Here is a 16,513-nt window from a genome sequence, read left to right as displayed (position 1 = left end):
CTCTGAGCTCCTTCTTCTGGGACTAACAGTGACCTTCTTCAGGCCCCACAAGCTGAGAGGCACTGCAGTGAGGCAACCCCATCCTCTCCTCAGGCACACCACATCTGTTGGCCCACCTTGCTCCAGAAACCCTCAAATGAGACACAGTCGCTGGTCTCTACATTCACATACATCCTCAAACTTGGGGCAACACTAGAACAATTCTGCAGATACCCAGATTCATACTCCACTTGGGAAGTGAGGAAGAAGTATCTCTCCCCTTCTGAGCAGCCCTAGAAGCTTCCCCCTCCCACTACCACTTGTCTTTCCACTGGGGGACACGGAGAGTCAGGGGGTGGTGGAGGGAAGGGAATAACATGTTACCAGTAGTTCTCAGCCCATCTTCTGGTGCGCTCCTTTCCTTCTGCTGCTTTTATAGACTGGCTGAGTTCATGAAAAATGGGAAAATTGGGGTAATGTTTCAAGGCAAAACTTGTCTTACTACTAACAATGAATGATATTGGAATTTTATTTGTTTTCATAGTCACCCTCTATTTTTTTCACATGTGATACTGATTTCCCATTACTAGTAATAATATAAAGTTTCCTTTTAAAATAAATTTATACAAGCATAAAAGCATAACTTGAAAAAAAGGATAAGAAACTTCAGCAAATTATTCATAGTAAGATTCTATATGATCTCACTCCAGTCAGAAGCGTAATCATCAAGAATACAAGTAACAAAAATTATTGGCGAGGATGTTGGGGAAAAGGTACACTCATACATTGCTGTGGGACAACAAATTGGTGCAACTACTATGGAAGGCAGTATGGTGATTCATCAGAAAACCTGGAATGGAACCACCATTTGACCCAGCTGCCCACTCCTTGGTGTATACCCAAAGGACTTAAAATCAGCATTCTATAGTGATGCAGCAACAACAATGTTTATAGCAGCACAATTCACAATAGCTATATCACGGAACCAACCTAGGTGTCCTTCAACAGATGAATGAATAAAGAAAATGTGGTATATATACACAACGGAATATTACTCAGCCTTAAAGAAGAACGAAATTGTGGCATTTGCTGGTAAATAGATGAACTAGAGAATTTTATGCTAAGCCAAATAAGCCAATCCCAAGGAACCAAACAAAGGCTAAATGTTTTCTCTGATATGCAAATGCTAATTCACAATAAGCAAGTGGGGGGAATATGGAGGTACTTTGGATAGACATAGGACAGTGAAGAGAGGGGAGTGGGTACGGGGGTAGGAAAGATAGTAGAATGAATCAGACATTATTACCCTGTGTGCATATATGATTACATGACCTGTGTAACTCTACATCATGTACAATCAGACAAATAGAAGTTATACTCCACTTATGTATGATATGTCAAAATGCATTCTATTGTCATATATAACAAATTAAAACAAAAATATATATTAAAAAAGATTCTACATGGCCAATAAGAATAAGAAAAGATGTTGTCATCATGGAAATATATATCACAAAAGATTTACTACACCCATGCCAGAATGATACTGAACAATTTTTTGAAAGATTAACAATACTGATTGTTGCTAAGGATATACAGCAACAGGAACAATCCTACACAGTTGTTGGGAATGTAAATTAGTTTTAAAAAACTTGGAGAAAGTATGAGATTATCTACTAAAAGTGAAGAGAACAAATTAATTCCTCATGACCCAGAAGTTTTAGCAGGTATACACCCAACATATATTGAGGTACATGTATATTATACACAATCAAGGCCAGTTGTGGCAGCATTATTTGTACTCCCAAATGGGAAACAACCCGAATATCTATTCAGAAATGCAATTCATAAACACCATATAGCCAGAAAATGGGATAATATATAGGAATAAAGACTAATGAGCTACAATTACACAATGCAACTGAACTGAACCTCACATACTGAGTGTTAAACTAAAGAGATCAGATGCCAAAGAATATTAACAATGAGATTACATTTCTATAAAGTTCACAAATGAGCATAACTTTATTACAGATGTTAAGAAAGCCATTGCCTTTGGAAAGAAGATGCATTAACTGAGATGCATTCCTAATAGGGTCCTTTCTTGGCAGGTGGTGATTATACCATGTCTATGCACATATGTTTACTGTCAATAAAAACATTTAAAAAGAATAGAGTTAACATAAAGAAAAGAGTAATAAAATAAAATAGTAGATGGATTATTAGTTTGTTTTTATCACTATATCAAAATGCCTGAAGCAGGATACTTTATAAAGAAAATAGGTTGCTGGGCACAGTGGCCCATGCCTATAATCTCAGACTCTTGGGAAGCTGAGGCAGGAGGAAGGACCTCAAGTTCAAGCCCAGCCTAGGCAACAAAGTGGGATCCTGCCTTGAAACAAAATTAAAAGGCTAGAGATGTAGCTCAGAGGTAAATCATTCCTGGGTTCAATCCCCAGTATGAAGGAGGGAAAGGAGGAGGGGGAAAGAGGGGGGAAGAGGAGGAAGAGGAGGAGGAGGAGGAATTATTTAGCTAAGGTATGAATGCTAAGGTATGAGAACATGCCGCCAGCATCTGCTTGGCTCTGCCGAGGGCCTCATGGCAGACAGTATCACAACAGTGGGAGGACATGTGGAAGGAGGCAAGTGGCACATGTGGCAGAGAAATTTAGTGGAGATGCCAGGCTCTCTGACAGCAGTCTACTCTCAGGAACTAATCCACTCCTTGAGACCAGGATTAATCCCTTCCAAGGGTGGAGTCATCATGATCTCATTACCTTCCACTAGGCCCCATTTCTTGAAGATTTTGCAACCTCAATATCACTATGCTGAAGACCAAGCTTGCAGCACAAGAACCTTTGTGGAACACACTCACACTATGTCCAAACCATAGCAAATGGATATGACAAAATCACAATGGTTGTATATAAATAAACTATGTTTGAGAATTAAGGGGTTGGATGACCCATGTACCTCTCTGAGGCCAGGATTCAGTGGGATACTAAATGATTGGCACAGACAGAAATTGCTATAGAGCTGGCAAACAAAAACAACAACAATAACAAAAAAAAAAAACGGATGTGGTTCTGAGCAGTGGCTAACAGTACAAGCTCTGCAGCTAAAATGTCTGGGATGGAATCCTGGCTCTACCACCCCCTGGCCCTGTAGCCTTAAGCAGGCCATTTAACTTCGGTCCACTCAATTTTATATCTGTAAAATGGTAAGAATAATGGTACCTATTTCCATGCCTCTCTCCTAGCTCCTGGTGATGGAAGACGGTCCTTGGCCTACCTTGGCATGTACGTGTGTCACTCTAATCCTGCTTCCTTCTTCACATGTTATCTTCCTTCTTTTTATCTGTTCTCCTATAAGGAAACCAGTCATACTGGCTTAAGAACCCACTCTAATGATCACTGCCCCTACCCTTTTTTCTAGTATAGGGAATTGAACCTGGGGGCACTTTAATACTGAGCTACATCCCTAGCCCCGTGTGTGAGTGTGTGTGTGTGTGTCCGTGTATAAAATATATATTTTTATATATATTTTCAGTGCTGGGGACAGCTATTTACATTTTTGAGAGAGAGAGAGAGAGAGAGAGAGAGAGAGAGAGAGAGAGAGAATTTTTAATATTTATTTTTTTTTGTTTTTGGCGGACACAACATCTTTGTATGTGGTGCTGAGGCTCGAACCCGGACCACACGCATGCCAGGCAAGTGCGCTACCACTTGAGCCAAATCCCCAGCCCAGCTATTTATATTTTTTATTTTGAGACAGGGTCTTTCTAAGTTGTCAATGCTAACCTTAAACTTGTCCTTAAACCTTCTGCCTCTTGAGTAGCTGAGATTACAGGCTTGCACCCCTATACCCCCACACCTAGCAGTGACTCCAGCTTAACTGGTTATACCTGCAAAGACTTTATTCCAAACAAAGTTATATGCACAGGTATGTATGTAAGGACTTCAACTTATTTTGGAGGGATTTTAACCTATAACGTAGAAAAACTGAAAAAAAAAATGTAATGAATTCCCCTATTGCCACTACTAGATTCAAGAATTGTTAACATTTTGCTACTTTTGATTTTTCTATCAGTCTATTTTTGTCTATACTGAATCACCCCTAAATACTGCCCCCTCCCCTGCCACTTGCACAGTAATGAGGATTAAACCGAGGGGCACTTTATCACTGAGTCACATCCCTAGTCCTTTTTTAAGTTTTTAAATTTGAGACAAGTTCTTGCTAAATTGTGTAGGGCTTTGCTAAATTGCTAAGGCTAGCCTTGAAATTGCAATCCTCCTGCCCCCGCCTCCTGGGTCACTGGGATTACAGAATGGTACCACTGTGCTCAACAAATCCATACTTCTTGATCTTGGTTGCACATTGATACCATCCTGGGAGCAAAGATTGCACCTGCAAAAATTCTAATTTCATAGACCTGGGTGCAGGCTAGGAATTGGGGATTTTAAAAGTATCCTCAATAGACTTTATTTTATTTTTTAAAAATATATATTCTTCCTTAACTTCTAACTAATCATGAGACACGTGTAGCCTTCAGCCCTTAGCCTGATATTGGGCTTCTGCAGATGCAGAATCAACTCATGTTCGTTCTTCAAGGGAAGTGATGCCGTCCCCCCACAACTCCCCCCAAGGAGAGCTTTTAAACTCTACTTTTTTTTTTTTTTTTGAGAGAGAGAGAGAGAGAGAGAGAGAATTTTTAATATTTATTTTTTAGTTTTCGGCGGACACAACATCTTTGTTTGTATGTGGTGCTGAGGATCGAACCCAGGCCACACACATGCCAGGCACTTGAGCCACATCCCCAGCCCTTGAATTGACTTTAATTTGTGGGGAAAGTCATAACTCACTGGTTGAAGGGCTGAACCAGTTTTAATCCACAGTGTTATGTTTGTCATGTGCACCATGTCACTATTAGTGATGCCAACTTTGAAGACCAGTTTAAGGAGGGAACAGTCAGAGTTCTCCCTTGTAATTAGCAAACAATTGTTGGGACAATAGTACAACATTTAGAGAACATTCTGTTTCCCATAAATCTCATAAATAATAGTTTTAGCATACTTTAGTGATCCTTACTTGAGTCCATTATTCCACAGGTATTTACAAAAAGCTGATTTTCTAAGCCCACCATTTTGCAAAGAACTTTCCCACATCAACTGAGGTTAAACTATAATTCCACATAAAAAGGGAAGGAAAATGCCTAATTCTTTAACAACTAATTCTTAATAAGAAGTTAGTGTAATAATTATCTCCAATGTAGTGAGCTTTTCACACTGAGTACTGTTAGAGAGTTATTGATTTATATTTACTTTATATATTATAATCAATTATAACTATTCTTACAGATGCTCAAATTATCTCAAATTTAGCCAGGGAGACCCCTTTCAAGCTAGCTCATCTTTATTTTTCTTTGCAGAGACAGATCAAACCTAAGGGCTTCACACATGCTAGACAAGTGCTCTACCACTAAGATACATAGTCCCAGTCCTTTTTAAGTTTTATTTTGACACAAGGTCTTGTTAAACTTCTCCAACTGGCCCTGCATAATCAATCCTCCTGCCTCAGATATACAAGTAAATGGGATTATAGTCACATACAACCTCTCCCAGCAGACTCATCTTTTTGATAACTTCTCATTACTCTTTGAACATTTCCTTCCTTTCTGGCATAGAAGGTCCCAGGCTCACCTTGAATTTTTTGGTAACATAATCTGGAGCAAGAATTGTGGAGTTTGTTCTAATGGAAAACAGTATTTAGAAATAAGGAACTGGATGATTATCTGGGGTATCATCGCATCTCTGTCCAATGAACATAAATGGAAAATACATATTTTTTAAAAAAAACTGAATTCATAATGATAAGAAAAATGGAAAAATTCACCTAATGGCCAGTTACACCATTCAGCGCCTGTAGTCCCAGCTACTCCGGAGGCACAAGCAGAATGATTGCTTAAACCCAGGAGTTCAAGGTCAGCCTGGGCAACATAGTCATCCTACAAATATGAGAGTTGTTATTGTTGCTGTTATATAGCAACAAGAAATCAAATGTTTTTTATTTCTTTTGGTCTTTGCATATTTAATGGTGGAAGAGTTGAGTAAGTTAAATTAGTATAGCCATATGTAGGAATATTGAAATGAGTTTCTCTCTCTGTACTGGGGATAGAACCCATGGGCACTTTACCACTAAGCTACATTCCCAGTCTTTTTTTTTTTTTTTTTTTTTTTTTTTTTTTTTTTTTTTTTTTTTTTTTTTTTTGACACAGGGTCTCACTAAGTTCCTGAGACCCTAGCTGAGACTGGCCTCAAACTTGCAATCCTCCTGCCTCAGCTTTCCCGATTGCTGGAATTACAAGCGTGCACCACTGAGCCTGGCAAGAGTATTTCTCCTTTAAAAAGCACACTTTGGAATAATCAATGACATTGGAAAATAATCAAGCTCCATGGAAAAAATACAAAAATTGTACAAGGTGAAGGATTTCAAATTTATGTGTCTCTGTTTAAACATAATATACACAGAAAGAAAAAAAAACTAGAAAGAACCATCCACAATGTTTTTGGATGAAGGGTTGGGAGGGGATATAAAAAGTATTCATTCCATATTTTCTACAAAGAATTAATAAATGCTACTTTAAAAGGGCAAAAAAAAATAATACGCTTTCAAACTTGGTTAGAAATTATGTTTAAAAACTTCGTGAGAGTGATATGCTGTAGGAAGTAAAGAGAAAAAAGAACAGTGCAGGGTGGAAAAACCGCAACACTCCCCCGGTCACCTCATGGATTAGGAACCACAAGGAGAGGGGAGAGAGATGATGACCTCCACTAGGGCTAGAGCGGCCTCGAAAAGAAAAGGAACTTCCGGGGCGGAGCTATCTGAACCTCTCCCTTCCGCAGTGGAAATGTGGACCTCCTGCACTAAGGTTCACGATTGCTTGGCCTCTACTTCCGCTACTTTGAAACGGTGTCTGAGATTGGGGGTGGCCATGGCAAAAAGCAAGTTTGAGTACGTACGGGACTTCGAGGCTGACGACACTTGCCTCCCTCAGTGCTGGGTGGTAGTGCGGCTGGACGGCAGGAATTTCCATCGGTGAGCGAGCCCGGCTGAAGGCCGCGTGGTGTGCCAGCGCTTTCGGGAAATCCGACATACCTGGCTCATGGTTACCACGGTAACGCGGAAGCCAATGAGCGCCCGGCATTGAGCGTCTCCGTGCGGGCCGCCGACCGGCTTGTGTGTGAGCTGGTCTGGGTAGTTAAAAAGAACAAGGTGGTTCCCTGGTGAGGGGCTGGCCTGGAACGCCCTGGTTAAGTAAGCAGAAACCAGTTAGCAAAGTCCTGGCGGAGAAAAACTATCACTTCTCGGCACAATATTTAACTTTTAACGGCATTTCCCATCTATTCTGTTAGATATTTGAGAGCTGACTGTTCAGAGGCCGGAGTTGGCCTTCTTTCTTATGGGCAACAGTTTACTGTATAACCGTGTTTCATTATCAGTAACAGGCCACATGGAATGAATTCGATAAACAAAGAAAAAAAAGGGAGAAAGAAATTAACACAGATGGGAGTTTAATTTTTAATAAGTGCTTTGTTAGGGATGTTTATTATTGTGTGTGTGTCTGTGGTATTGGGATTGAACCCAGGGGTGCTCTATCACTGAGCTACATCCCCAGACCTCTTATTTTTTATTTTGAGACAGGGTCTCACTAAGTTGCCAAGGCTGCCTTGACACTTGCAATCTTCCTGCCTGTCACTGGAGTTGTTGGGATTACAGGCGTGTGCCACCATCCCCAGCAATAATGATCATTATAACTAACATTTATTGAGTACTTAATAGGAACCAGGCATATTACATTTTTATTTTTCCTTTATCTTCAGGACAACTCGTTAATAATCAACAGGTTAATGTCTACCTTCATTTCAAAGAAAAGAAAATAGAGGTGTAGTGGCAATTATGTCCCTTTTTTTCTCTGTTGTTCAAGATTGTAGCTAGTAGCCCTGTTACAGTATTTTCCTCTTGGAACTACCTTCATGGTCTGTGTTGTTCATGAAAAAAACTCTACTTTCCATGCCTTTCCCACTCCTCTTTCCCCTGTGAAGGTTTGCTGAGAAGCACAACTTTGCAAAACCTAATGACAGCCGTGCTCTCCACCTGATGAACAAATGTGCCCAGACTGTAATGGAAGAACTGGAGGACATTGTGATTGCATATGGACAAAGTGATGAATACAGCTTTGTGTTCAGGAGGAAAAGCAATTGGTTTAAAAGAAGAGCCAGGTAATTTATGGCCTGCCTCTTTTTTTCAGAATATTTCCTATCAGCATCTATTTTTCTGTTTATTTTGGCTTACAGACTACAAAGGATGACTGACATGATTAGTAACAGAGACCATAAAATTGTAATATTAGTGATTCATAGGTTGGCTTTAGCTGGTCAGTATCTATATGCATTGCAGTAATATTTAAAATTTTTATTAAGGAAGATCTGAGTATAAAATAGACAAATTTGGTTTTTGACAATATTTTGAAACTGTAAAGGAAACAAATCATAATGAATTAGTATGTTTTTAAAGCAGTGTTTTCCATCTTCTGAAGACTAAAGATAATACAAAAGAAAAACATTGAACCGTAAATTTAAATCATATTTGAATTGGCATTAGTAAATAATAGGACTGGAATAAATTAGCTACACTTAAAATATAATATTATTATTATTATATATTAAAATATTAATATATAATAATAATATATATAAAATATATTAAAATATGTAACTGAAATTGGCCAAAATGTATTTTAATTCTTGGCTTGCTGGAAGGTTTGTGTAATCTCTCTGTAGCACCTGCAGGCCCTATCATGGTGTTGAATTAATATCATACATTTTCTCTTTTCTTGCTCCACCCAATGTGCCTTACATTTGCAAGTAAGTTCATGACTCATGTGGCCTCCCAGTTCGCCTCCAGCTATGTGTTTTATTGGAAAGATTACTTTGAGGACCAGCCTCTTCTGTATCCCCCAGGCTTTGATGGAAGAGTTGTCCTGTATCCTAGCAACCAGACTTTAAAGGACTACCTCAGCTGGAGGCAAGCAGATTGTAAGTGACACCAAATAAACAGATGTATTAAAACCAGCAATTCCATGCATTAAATGTCTCAATCTAATACAGGTTTGACTCACATGCATTTTGTTAGAATGCAGTATTTTAAACATTTTTTAATTAGTTAAAAATATTTGAAAAATTGGGAGATTTCATAGAAGTACTCTTGTCTGCTTTTTGTTTTTAATGGGAAGATGTAGCAATACGAGGTCTGCATTCCTCCTTAGTGATGGACACCTATACAGTGGCAGCTAAATTTAAACACATACAAAAGCAGTGTGCCAGTCTATACCATTCCCTGTTGTTCTCCTGGGTTACCCATTGTTTTACATATTTGCAGTCATGCAGTTGTGAGCAGGCCTTACGTGGCTATGGTGATATTTATGAAACTTTTTACACATTTGGCGATTTTGATTTTACCAGAATTGGAAAAGAGATCGGAATTATATAAATCAAATGAGTATTCATATTTATATAAAGTGTAACTGAAATAATCAAATAAAGCTGTTGTTAGGGAAAAATATGTTTATGCCTACTCCTTCCATTCTTTGTTTCCTGGCAGGACTTTGGGCAAATTATTAAATGTCTCTGAGATCTCTAGAGAAGAAAGAGGCATAGCTGTAGAAGTCCTCAAAGTATGAATATTGAATAGAGATTATATATGTAAACTACTGTTTTGTTCTTCTCACAGGTCACATCAATAATCTTTATAATACAGTTTTCTGGGCACTTATTCAACAATCTGGACTAACACCAGTACAAGCCAAAGACAGATTACAGGTATAAAGATCTTACGACTATAATGCTTAGCTAGGGATGGTTTCCTGTAGTCTGTCCCATAACATTTTTTAATGTTCCCTTTCATGCTTCTTTAGTTCCCTTTACAACTTCATTTGAAAGGATATAAACATCATAGTAGCAATTCCGCTGCTCTCTTGCTCTGTAAAGCCTGATGAATTTCTAGTACTTCTTGCGCCTCCTTGAACTTCAGCTATAAAATGTACTTGGTGGTATTGGCTCTGTACTCAGCTGCAGCCACATACCGCCTGCCCTCTTCCAACAGGGCCTGTGTGCTCTCTCAGTTCCAGTAGGCCTTTTCCCTCAATGCCAGGTGTGTGGGGCACCTGTCCTTTCTTGAGTGTAAAACCCCACTGTTTTTAGTAAGAGTCCATGCTTTGGTAGCTAAATAATTATACTTGAATCATGCTTCAGTATAACTGTATCCTGCCTTGGTTCTTTATATGTAAAATGTAAAAAAGAATAGTTCCTATGTCAGAGGATTATGGTAGAAGTGGCGGGATGCATGTAACACACAGAAAGGTGTGAAGAACATTTTAAATACTTTTATAAATACTGGCTTTTCTTATTAGATACTAGTGCTACTTGTAGGATGACAGACTCTGAAATGAGGTAATGGATTGTAACTGCTCCTAATAAAATGCCCAGTACATTTTAATTATTGAGTAAATAGCTGTCATTTTTACTACTACCAATGATTAAGATTTTTTTTATAGCAGCAGAAGGAATACTAGTAGATATATTCAGTTTGAAAGACCCTAGTTTAGGTTTTGATTTTCTTAGAAAAATAAAGACAACCTTCAAGCTTCAATAATTTGTATACTCAATCTACCTACCTTTTTTCCTTCCTTTTTTTTCCCCCCTTTCCCTCCCTCCCTCTTCTTTTTTATAGCATTAGGAATTAAATCCAGGGCCTTACACACTAAGCAAGCACTGATCTATAGCTCCAGCCTCTCCTTGGAGGCATGGTCTGTCTCACTGAGTTACTCAGGCTGACCTTGAAGTTGCAGTCCCCCTACCCTAGTCTCCAAAATAGCTGTGATTATACGCAAGTGCCACTACATCTGGCTGTATAATCTTTCTAAGCTTCAGTTTTCTCATTAAAGTGGAGGTGTTATGATGATCAAATAATAAACAAAATAGGTACTCAGTTACTTTTAGTTCCTCCTATCCCCTCCAGGTCTTTGAGTTGTGAATCCAGTGTTTGCTACAGAAAAGAATTTTATGAATATAGGCATCTAAATAAGATTCGAATGGCTCTTAAAAATGAAAATTCATTAGTAACTATGTTTTGTAGCACTGGCTGTTTCTTGATTGATTTGTACAGTATGGAGAGGAGGCATTAAGAGATAACAAAGAGGGCTGGGTATATAGCTCAGTTGAGAGAGTACCTGCTTTGCATGCACAAGGCCCTGGGTTTAATCCCCAGCACCACAAAAAAGAAAAAAAAAAAAAAAAGAACGAAGATACACAAAGCCTTTCCTATCTGTTTGTTTCCTCAGGGAACTCTTGCAGCAGATAAAAATGAGATCTTGTTTTCTGAATTCAAGATCAACTACAATAATGAGCCGCTGATGTACAGGAAAGGGACTGTGTTGATATGGCAGAAGGTAATGCTGTTATGTTCAAGGAAAGTGGCAGTTAGGAAAAAAGAGCCCATGGCCGTCCCAGGCTTTGCCCCCCTGCTGCCTGTATACTGATATGACTCCAGTTGCTAAGGTGAACTAGATCCTTCCCAAAAGAACAAGCTGTAGATTATGTATTTGGATGCTCATTTTGTCATCAGTTGTGGTTTGAAATCTCCCTTAAGTAGAGGTAAGTAGAAGCATGGGGTTTTAAAATTTAGCGTACTTACTTAACTGTGTCATAAGCACTTCTCATATTAAACAAAAGAGTACAGTAAAGGTACAAGGATTGTTGTATTCCTTGAACATGTAAAAAATGCTTTTCCCACACTGGATAATACCATTAAATTGTCCATGCTATGACAACTATAAAATGAAGCACTAAGTTGTATATGAGGATTTTTTCACTTCCAGAAATTTTATGATTCTTAATATTCTAAAATGAGTATGCACATTTACTTAAATACTTGATTCTAGCAATATTTTCTCTTATCAGCTCTTGAGCATAATTATTTCTCTAAACTCATTTCCTGCCTTGCTATGTAGTTTTTCCAAAATGAATGTTTTCAAGTATTATTGGGTAGTTAAGAACTAGTCATTCTACTGGCAACATCATCTCTTTTATTAGTATTTTCAAAACACATTTGTTCTTTGGCACAGACTTGGTTACTTTTTAATGCAGGTAAGAGAGGAGAAATTCACCTTTAATTTTATAGTCATTGCTATTAAGGAACATGAAATCTCTTTTTTGTTCCTCATCATTTTTCAAAGTATGGTAACATAACCTTTTTTGAGTATTTCTGATTGGTAAAGTGGTTCACATAAAGTATGCAACTATAAGTATAGCAAGTACAAACGTGAACTTCCCCCACATTTTCCCTTTTCTTCCAAACCCTCTTTCGTGTTAACATTGTCACTACTTTGACTTTTACCTGTAGGTGGATGAAGTCACGACAAAAGAAGTTAAGCTGCCAGCAGAAATGGAAGGGAAAAAGATGGCTGTAACCCGGACCAGAACGAAGCCAGTACTCTTACACTGTGATATCATTGGGGATGCTTTCTGGAAGGAACATCCAGAGATCCTTTATGAAGACAGCTGACACTCTGCTCTTCAATTCTGCTGTGTTTAACCATGCAAGGCTCCCAGGTCTTCTTGCCTTAGGTGGCCCTAGCATTCCTGCCACCCAGAACTGTACCAGGAGTGACATGACTTGAGTTGGGAGGGAGCAGGGAAGGAAGGAATTGATGGGGGTGGTATATCTTGTTCTCTTAAGCAGAACACCTTTTTTGCAATGTTAGAACATGATTTCTGTGGGGTTTTTTCCAAAATCGTGGTACTATTTTTATAAAGTAAGAACTATTTAATGCCTTGTGAGATGAGTCATTTTTAGATTGTGGCATAAGCCTTATAAAAACCTGTCAGCTCTTTTCACCTATGATAGAAAAGAAGCCCAAACTTTACTCTCACCCACGTATTCTTAACTAGAGAACCCAGTGTCTTTGAATATCTCATTTCTGTACCCATGTACTTGGATAATCTTGATAGACCTGAAGATAAATATGAGCTAAAACCTGCCTGGTGCCTCTGAATTCCAGATATTCCAGGGAAAACTCAGGGCTTTGTGCAAGTCTCCAAATCAGCAGTTTGGGCTGAATAAATGAGTAGTGGTATTAGATACCCTTGTGTACACCCTCCAAGGACTGATTTTATGGAGTTGCCAGCATGATGATGATCATCATCTTGCCGGAAGCATAGGCTAAAGCCACTTACCTTTTTCTAAGTACATATGAGATAGATAGATAGATAGATAGATAAAGAAAATATGTGAGAATGAATAAAACTGGAAACCATTTTTTATTCCATGTCCTCTAAATAATTCCGTTTTAAAAGCTGTCTTCCAGTTCGGCTGCCTGAAAAAGATTCAAAAGTAGTCTCTACGTAATCAGAAAATGACATTTGAATTCAAGAGCAGAGGGGTCAACATAGCCCTTGGGGCAGCTGTCACATGAGTCCTACTAACTCCACCTCCTAATGGGCCAGTGGAGATAGGAGAGCTGCAGAGGTGATGGTATGCTGGGAGCTGTTGAAGTGTGAAGGGGGCGGGAAGTCATGGGGATGGGTGGTGAGTAGCTTACATTCCTCTTGTCCTTACTTTGTATATTAGAGGAAGATTATTTGGCTCAATTAAGATTTAATTAAGAGACAGCCCATGTCCCAGTTGCTGGTCTTGCATTGCAGAATTTACAGCCAAGAAGAAAATGTATTTTTGAAAGTGTGACGGATGGCCTCATCCTTCAGTAATTGACACCCCATCTGTCGATGCCATTTTTTTCCTTCCTGCCCCCCCCCCCCTCCACAGGAAAAGAACAAGTATCTCATGTTTGGTAATTGCTAAAATGTCTGAAAAAAAAAAAATAAATACATCAACTTCCTTGGCCTTTTTGTTTCTTACACAAATACAGTAAATGAATCTAACATTTGTTTGTATCTTTGGGTAAGCCAAAGGATGCAAATACCTTTGTCACAGCAGATACTCATGGACTTCTAGATGTAAAAAGAAAAAAGTTTTTGGGATGTTTTTTTAAAATGCCTACTTGAGCCATGCATAGGTGTAATCCCAGCAACTTGAGGGGCTAAGACAGGAGGATCTCAAAATTTTGAGACCAACCTCAGCAAGAAGGAAATGTATTTTATTTTTCAAGACCCTGTCTCCCAATAGAAAGGGCTAGGAATGTTGTTTAGAGGTAAAACGGTTTTAATCCATAGTACCAAAAAAAAAAAAAAAAAAAAAGCCTGTTTGAGGATTCCCTTCATATAAACTAGGGGTTTAGCAACCTGATTTTTAACTCCAAAGTCTGCCCTCTGATGTATATGGTTGCTGTTATGTAGGCATTTGGGCAAACAAGGTCCTCAGTATATTAATATGCTACATGAGGGCATAAGAATGAAGCTCTTAATTAGCAAACAATGGTAATTTGGTAGCATTTTATGTTAAACATGGATAAGTAGGCATTAAATAATGTACAAATTTTCAAGACAAAAAACACCAGAGAAAATCTGTACTTTCTGAAGGTCTTATGAGACACCATGAAACCTGTCTTTCAATTTTGTCAGAATGTGTGGGACAAGTATTCATTAGTTGGACTACCAGCAATCCCAGTTTTTTTGAGTTTTTGTTCAGGCTGGAGGTTTTATTTATTTTGGTAATGGGCATTGAACTCAACAGTGATTTACCATTTAGCTATATCCCAGCCCTTTTTTTTCTTTTAATTTGAGACAAGGGTCTCACTAAATTGCCCAGGCTTGCCTCAAACCTTCCATCCTCCTGCCTCACCCTCCACAGTGGCTTGGATTACAGGCATGCACTACCACACCCACTTCAGGTTACAAAGTTTAAAGTAATAAACTGGGCTTGTAAAGGTAAAATTTCTAAGCTGCAAAAGCCTGAATTAAAATGTAAAAGACTGGGCATTGTAAAGCTTCTAAATTGCAAAGCCTAAATTAAAATGTAAAAGACCGGGAATTGTAATGTTTCTAAGCTGCAAAGCTTGAATTAAAATGTAAAAGACTAGGTATTGTTAAGTTCCTCTGCTACACCCAAAACCTGAAATTCCTGAGATAGTTAAAACAACACCCTACTGGCTAAACTGCACAGGGCCCGAACCAATCAGTTTGAATGTGTACCCCGCTTAGGAGTGACCAATCACCCCCGCCCGCTCTGTTCCCGCCAATGAATGTGCTAATCATGTCCCAGAGTAGTTGTTCAATTTTCCCGAGCCTCATGATGATTTGTTCTGATGTATGCAAAGCCCCCCGCCCTCCCCAAAAAGTGTACTTAAGCTCTGCTCGACCTCTGCTCTGGGCTGCTCTCCCTTCTTGAGTGAGCACAGAGCCCCAGTGCGCTGGAATGGATCCCCAATAAATCCCCTTTTGCCAATTGCATAAAGCCAGTCTCTTGTGTGGTCTCTTTCTCTGATGCTCCGCCGGACCCTTACAGGCTTAATACCAGTGCCTTAAAGAAACCAGTAATGCCATTACCTAGAAACCATTGCTTGATGGTCATTCTATCTTTGTTGTGATATGTATTCCTTCATATATATATATATATATATACACACACACACACACACACACACACACACGTTTTTTTCCTTAATTTTTATCTTGCTATGGTGCTTTTCTCTATAGCATTCTCTTAGGTTTCCTTTCCAAATTTTAAACTGTACACAACAACCAATGTAGAGTTATTAATACTAATTGATAGCAGTCTGGAAGAATCATTCTGGTTAGGGAAGGAATTTGTGTAGGTGACTGGAAACATTTTGACCCTGCTGCATGAGGAAATATTCTCTAGTGTAGACTGTCATTCTAATATCAAAAAACAAAGTCTGCTGCACTGAGGCTACAAAATAACAAGTTCATTTCTGTAAATTCTTGTTCCAGTTACTAAGAGATGCTAGAATAAGCAGTAAACGGGCAGATGGGGAGAGCACAGCTATAATCCCAGTGACTGGGGAGACTAAGGCAGAAAGATCTCAAGATTGAGCCTGGGCAATTTAGTAAGACTGTCTCAAACAAAAGACTGGAAATGTAACTCAGTGGTAAGCTCCTCTAGGTTCAATCCCTAGTATTAAAAAAAGTGATTTTCTTTAATACTTAGTTCTGTCCAGTCTTGATGCAATTTTCTTTATCGTAGGAAAAAGGAATGTGGAGTGGGATGCACCACTCTTCACAGTTCCATTGTACACTACTGTGGGCTTGCACATGCATTTATTGTGTGCTCTATATGTAGTATCTTAATCCTCAGGAAATGCCTGAGGATGTTAAAATGCCAATCTTAGGTGGCGCCCCCGGGGGATATGGAGTAATAACAAACACCCTAAGTGATAATGATATTGGGGAAGCACCGCATTACAGCAGATTAAGCATGGGTTGACAGCGTTAACCTGTCAGAAGTGCGTGGAGACGGGTGCGAGGCCCCACAGCAGGCGGCAGCCTATTGCCACACCCCC

General features: G+C 39.0%; 1 protein-coding gene across 2 annotated transcripts; it reads left to right on the top strand.

Moving 5' to 3' along the window:
* Window positions 1–6,886: 6,886 nt before the first annotated feature.
* On the top strand, window positions 6,887–15,047 carry THG1L (tRNA-histidine guanylyltransferase 1 like; the record flags this gene model as incomplete). Of its 2 annotated transcripts, none has more annotated exons than XM_081293898.1 (6): window positions 6,887–7,074; window positions 8,082–8,258; window positions 8,905–9,074; window positions 9,769–9,857; window positions 11,378–11,485; window positions 12,439–15,038. In XM_081293898.1, 6 exons carry the CDS (start codon window positions 6,887–6,889, stop codon window positions 12,598–12,600), a joined length of 894 nt encoding a protein of 297 aa, XP_081150024.1. In that variant the 3' UTR covers window positions 12,601–15,038. The 2 variants fall into 2 exon arrangements, with proteins under 2 accessions (XP_081150024.1, XP_081150025.1); XM_081293899.1 differs by having other exon boundaries at window positions 6,940–7,074; window positions 9,000–9,074; window positions 12,439–15,047.
* Between the last annotated feature and the right edge of the window lie 1,466 nt (window positions 15,048–16,513).

The sequence above is a fragment of the Spermophilus citellus genome, assembly GCF_964194105.1.
Source record: "Spermophilus citellus genome assembly, chromosome: 1".
In the NCBI taxonomy this organism is placed as follows: Eukaryota; Metazoa; Chordata; class Mammalia; order Rodentia; family Sciuridae; genus Spermophilus; species Spermophilus citellus.
Note: the sequence above shows the minus strand (reverse complement) of the source record. Positions and strands in the feature narration are given on the sequence as shown.